This window comes from Heptranchias perlo, chromosome 3 (genome assembly GCF_035084215.1).
Source record: "Heptranchias perlo isolate sHepPer1 chromosome 3, sHepPer1.hap1, whole genome shotgun sequence".
NCBI lineage: Eukaryota > Metazoa > Chordata > Chondrichthyes > Hexanchiformes > Hexanchidae > Heptranchias > Heptranchias perlo.
In genome coordinates this window covers 79,391,321-79,397,320 of record NC_090327.1, presented here as the reverse complement: position 1 = coordinate 79,397,320, position 6,000 = coordinate 79,391,321, and the positions used below count along the sequence as shown (strand labels likewise).

The 6,000-nt window shown below is 42.0% G+C and overlaps 1 protein-coding gene across 7 annotated transcripts in view; it reads left to right on the top strand.

The window, feature by feature from the left end:
• Nucleotides 1-1,648: 1,648 nt before the first annotated feature.
• si:ch211-171b20.3 (uncharacterized) overlaps nucleotides 1,649-6,000 on the top strand; it is a 152,291-nt gene continuing 147,939 nt past the window's right edge. The window contains exon 1 of one of the 7 annotated variants that reach the window (XM_067980442.1): nucleotides 1,649-2,181. In XM_067980442.1, coding sequence (XP_067836543.1) covers nucleotides 1,895-2,181 — 287 coding nt within the window. In that variant the 5' untranslated portion in view covers nucleotides 1,649-1,894. The remainder of the gene's footprint in view (nucleotides 2,182-6,000) is intronic. The other 6 variants (XM_067980450.1, XM_067980455.1, XM_067980456.1 and 3 more) reach the window with 6 other exon arrangements.

Sequence of the window (6,000 nt, the reverse complement as noted above, 5' to 3'; positions counted from 1 at the left end):
TCCTCAAAAAACTCTAATAGATTTGTCAAACACGATTTCCCCTTCATAAAACCATGTTGACTCTATGATTATCTAAGTGCCCCGTTACCACATCCTTAATAATACAGTCCAGCATTTTCCTGACTACTGATGTCAGGCTAACTGACCTAGAGTTCCATTTTCTCTCTCCCTCCTTTCTTGAATGGCGGTGTACATTTGCTACCTTCCAATCCACTGGGACCATTCTAGAATCTAGGGAATTTTGGAAGATCACAACCAATGCATCCACTATCTCTGCAGCCTCCTCTTTTAGAAACCTAGAATGTAGGCCATCAGGTCCAGGGAATATTTCCTTATTCGCCATTATAACTTCTCTTGTCTCTGCCTCTAAGGGACTCACATTTACTTTCGCTAATCTCTTCCTTTTTACATACTTGTAGAAGCTCTTACAATCTTTTTATATTTCTTGCTACTATACTCTCATATTCTATTTTATCCCTCTTTATCAATTTTTTGGTCATCCTTCGCTGGTTTCTAAAACTCTCCTAATCCTCAGGCTTACTAATCTTCTTGGCAACATTACAAGCCTCTTCTTTTAATTTCATACTATCTTTAACTTCTTTACGCCACGGATGGATCAGTTTTCGCACAGAGTTTTTATTCCTCAATGGAATATATATCTGTTGAGAATTATGAAATATTTCTTTAAATGTTCCCCATTGCTTATCTCTGGTCATATCTTTTAATTTAATTTCCCAATCAACCGTAGCCAACTCGCCCTTCATACCTATGTAATTGGCTTTGTTTAAGTTTAAGACTCTAGTTTCAGACTTAAGTACATCACTCTCGAACTCAATGTGAAATTCTATCATATTATGATCACTCTGGCCCAGAGGATCTCTTACTATGAGATTACTAATTAACCCTGTCTCATTACACAGGATCTAAAATAGCTGTCCCCTGATTGGTTCCACGATGTATTGTTCTAGGAAACTGTCTCGAATGCATTCCATGAACTCGTCCTCCAAACTACTTTTGCCAATTTGATTTGCCCAGTCTATAATGAAGATTAAAGGCCCCATGATTATTACATTACTTTTGTTACAAGCTCCTCTTATTTCTTAATTAGGGGGCCTATAAACTACTCCCGCCAGTGTTTTCTGCCCCTTGTTATTTCTTATCTCCACCCACTCTGATAAGAGACATCAAAAGCATAGTTACCTTCCAATCACTAGTTGCAATGAATCATATAATCACATTGTCATCATGTCATTTTTTAGTGGTAGAGTACACAGCGTCTGTAATATAAGTTCCAGTCAGCCAGTACCTCACTTAAACTCTAAAAGAAAAGTAAAATACTCGGCCTGAAATGTTAACAATATTACTCTCTCCACGGATGCCGCCTGACCTGCTGAGTGTTTCCAGCATTTTACCTCACTTATACTACCTGGTTCAAACTGCAATTTCATTGCCCAGATATCTGCACAGAGATCCCATGATAAATGCCAACCGGTTTAGCTGCATGTTGCACAAGATGTGTCGGGTAACTGCACTAATATAGATTGTAAGAGAATCGACTGTTTTAGGAGTACAGAAATGCAACTACTGTTCTCCAAGGGTTTACAGATGATCAGTTAAGAATGCTTAGCTGTACAGTATTTAAACTGTACTAAAAAAATGACTTCAACAACCTTGTCAAATGAAACTATTCACCGCCAAAGCACAAGGCTCTGTTCTCCGATCGGGTGGTCACCTGTCAGCCGTTGCTAAGAGACTGCGCGAGGCACAACGGCCGTTATAGAAGGCGCGCGAGGGAGGGAGTAACGGCATGGCTGGGCTCGGCGGAAACAATGGAAGCGCTGAGCCTTTGCTCCCATAATCTGTCTTGATCTTTTAACACAAATGAGGACGGTAAATGTCGTGGTTGGATGCGGACGACGATGACGACTACGACTACGACTTCGACTTCCTTGATGTGGTTTCTGAGTATCGGCCACGCGGACCAACAGCTCTACCCCGACGTGTGTTTAAAGTCGGGGGCCTGGCGCCGTCCCTATCACCCTTGCAGCCTGGTCCGGGCTCAGACCTCAGTCCTGAAGCTGGACTTCGGCCTCCAACGAGACACAAAGCCAGACCATTACGGGACTGCGAAAAGAGAACGCACAAAGGAGAGGAAATGTACGAAGTGGAACAGTTGCGAAAGTAAGTGCGGAGGGCGATGTTGCTAGCCCTCTTTATGCTTTAATGGGTGTGGGATGATGGGTCCCTGCCATTTTGCACCGGCTTCTGTCTGACAATTGCGCCCACAGAGGATAAGGGCAGTGACCTGACCAGTGGAATGGTGGTTGCCTAAATACTGATTGCCCTCCCGAGTTGCCATTATTTTTGTGTGGAACTAGACAGTGAATGTTGATAGACTATTTGATGGTGGTCCTGATCCTGTCTTCTGCTGATATCTAATTACATAGAATCGGGGTTGACAATTGTAAACAATTTTACAACACCAAGTTATAGTCCAGCAATTTTATTTTAAATTCACAAGCTTTCGGAGGCTTCCTCCTTCACATCGTTCACCTGACGAAGGAGGAATTGCTGGACTATAACTTGGTGTTGTAAAATTGTTTACATAGAATCAACAGCACAGAAACAGGTCATTCGGCCCAACTGGTCTATGTTTACGCTCCACACAAGCCTCCTCTCACGCTAATTATCTCTTCTCGCTCTGCCTCCTATCCCCTCATATCCGTACATGAACCTTTCAACATTGGTCACCATTGGATAGCCATCAGGAATGGGAACCCTGGCTGACTGTCCCCTTCCCCAGAGCAGTGCTCTATTTGTGATCAGTTAACTCGGCACAGAGTGGGTATTGCACTTGGAACCTTCCAGGTCAGCATGCTGTGTAACACATCACACGTTTATGTTCTGAGCAACCAGGGCAGCTTTCTGATTAATTACAGGGTGAGAAGGCAATTACTTATTTTGCAAATTACTGGTATATTGTCTACTGAAATACAATTAGGTGTTAGGATACATTAAAATGATGCAATTTCAGTTACCTATTGAACAGTTACTTGTTTGCGGCACTATTTAGAGTGTTGGTAATGGTACAATCTTGCCCACAATAAATTTTGTATGTGGGGTGCTGCAGAGCATTGACCAACATTTTAAATTGTTGGGGCACAGGAATTCTCTAGCTTTCTGGATATGGTTGGGTTTAAACATGATTAGCCACCACCAAGTTAAACAATTAATTAAGATGTCAGTGATTCAGGAATAATTTAACTTTTGGTTAGAGAATTTCAGACATGGAACACTGAAAGCATATCACTTGACCACTTTCGGCCTTTGAAGATACACTTGCATGATAATATGCTTGGGAAGAGGATTTGCATGGAGAAGAGGGATAGGTAGTGATATAAGATATGTAGCAAAACCTCTATTAGTAGCTGACTAAGAGATTAGCCAGTTAAGTTGCTAAACTGTATTTATTACAGGCTAGTTCACCCTTACCAATGTAATCTATTGGCTTCGGCATGATGTTGGAGTTGAGTTTGAGTCATTTGATTCATAGATATTGGACTTTTTTGGCCTGGTCTAGCAAAAGTTAAAAATCATACAAATTGAGCTTCCACTGGACTCATCCCCAGATAAATTAATGGTATTTTACTGTTTGCTGTCCCCAAATATGTGTGTAATGATGGTGGTAGATCATCCCACTAAAAATGTAATTGTTAATCCTCTAGTAAGTTGTATAATGTGCCCCTAATTCTTAACTGGCCGAGAGGGGTGATAATAGTATATTTGTGACCTGACCTTGAGTCCTTCGGCCCCTGCAGTGAGAAAAGTCACATTGTCGGCCATTACCCGCAGCCAGTTTAAGATTCTTGAGGGGTTTCAGTGCTTTTAAATTAAATTTGAGATTTTAAAAACACTTGAAGGACTAAGCCAGTTCTCAGAAACAGCTGTGAACGCTTTTCTCACAAAGGGGACAGTGGGTGGAATTCCCATGGGGACAGGACTGTAAAAAGGATATATCACCAGCATAACCTGGAGAAATTTATATTATTTAAAATAAACACCACCAGAAGATCAGAACAAAGCTCTGTAGCCCTACCACATCCAGTTGAGAGTGGTAGTGGCCAACCAGGTAACTGACAGGTGGAGGTTCCGTGAATATCCCCAACTCTAATCCGAGCAGAGCCCACCATCTAAGTGCAAGAAACAAACATAAAAACAAAAGAAAAGACGGATGGGAGAAACCATCTTGTCCATCAAGGGTGTTCCATAAGTATCGTGACTCCTAGTGTACAGACCTACTTATAGTCATGTAATTTTCTTGTAGAGGCAAAAAAACAGATTTTAAGAAACAATAGGCTAATTGAGGGGGGGGGGGGGGGAGAAATCTGTGAAACCCTTCTCTGACCCCATACGGCAGTCAAAATGAGTTCCAGGAGGTCACAGTGACCATGAGGATCATACCTGACGTCCAACCAACCTTTTGTACTCAGGTCATATTAGCCACATCAAGGAACTTGTTCAGCCCCTTTTTGAACTGTTGCAGTGAATCTGTACCCACCACATGATCTGGTATCTTCTTCCAAGTGATGAGAACCCTGTGCATAAAGAAAAACCTCTTGACCTCTAACCTAGACCTATGATTGCATAGCTTACATGCATGACCCCTCATTTTCCCTTACCTATCTAGTTCAAATTACCTGTCCACAGAGATAATCTAGTCCCATCATCATTTTAAACACTTCAATTAAATCATAGAAAGCTACAGCACAGAAGGAGGCCATTCAGCCCATCGTGTCCGTGCTGGCTGAAAAAGAGCCATCCAGCTTAATCCCACTTTCCAGCACTTGGTTTGTAGCCCTCTAGGTTACGGCACTTCAAGTGCACATCCAAATACTTTTTAAATGAATTGAGGGTTTCTGCCTCTACTACCCTTTCAGGCAGTGAGATCAAGACCCCCACCACCTTCTGGGTGAAAATATTTCCTAGAAGCTTTTCTAAAGTAGAACACCCAGGTCTCTAAGCCTATTGTAATAACTGAGGACTTTTAAACTAGGAATCTAGTGGCCCTCCTTTGAACCTTTCCCATGGCCTCTATATCACCCACCAAGTGAGGGAGCCTAAACTGAACACAGTATTTCATATGAGGCCTAATTAGAGTCCTGTACAAGGACACTATATATAGTTTTTTTAGTTTTATACTGTATGTTCACCATACATCCTAGTACTCTAATCACCTTCGCAGTAGCCTCGTGGTACTGGTCGTGCACCTTCAGAGGCTCGTACTATAATGCCATGGTCCTTTTCCTGCTTAACAGAATTCAATTCTGTACCAAGTGTGATATGTACATGCTTGGCATTAGCCCTACCCAGATGCATGATACTGCATTTATCTACATTAAATGACATCTGCCAAATGCAGGCCCATTTCCCCATCACATCTGGATCAGATTGTAGTCTTTTTTCCTCATTAAGGGCTGTAACACTAACACAGACCTTCATGTCGTCTGCGAACGTGCGGATAGTACCTGCCATACCATCGTCTAGATCATTAATGTAAACTGTGAAGAGCAGTGGTCCCAACACTGATCCCTGCGGGACTACACTAGTAATTGGTGTCCACACAGTGTCACTTCCGTTACTAACAACCCTCTGCCTGCAAGAACCCAACCGATTCCCTATCCAATCCAGGATCTGCCCTCCCATCTTACAAGACTCTATCTTGTAAAATAACCTATTGTGCAGCACTTTGTCAAAAGCTTTCTGAAAGTCCAAGTAAATAATGTCGACAGAGCTATCTTCATCCGCCAATCTAGTTACCTCCTCAAAAATTCAACCAGGTTGGTGAAACATAACTTTCTTTTCCGGAAGCCATGTTTGGAGTCTCTAATAATGCTTACTATGTCCAGGCGATCATACAGGTTGTCTCTAATGATCCCTTCTAACAACTTTTCAATAACTGAAGTTAAGCTAATGGTCCTATATTTTCCTGGTTCTGACTTG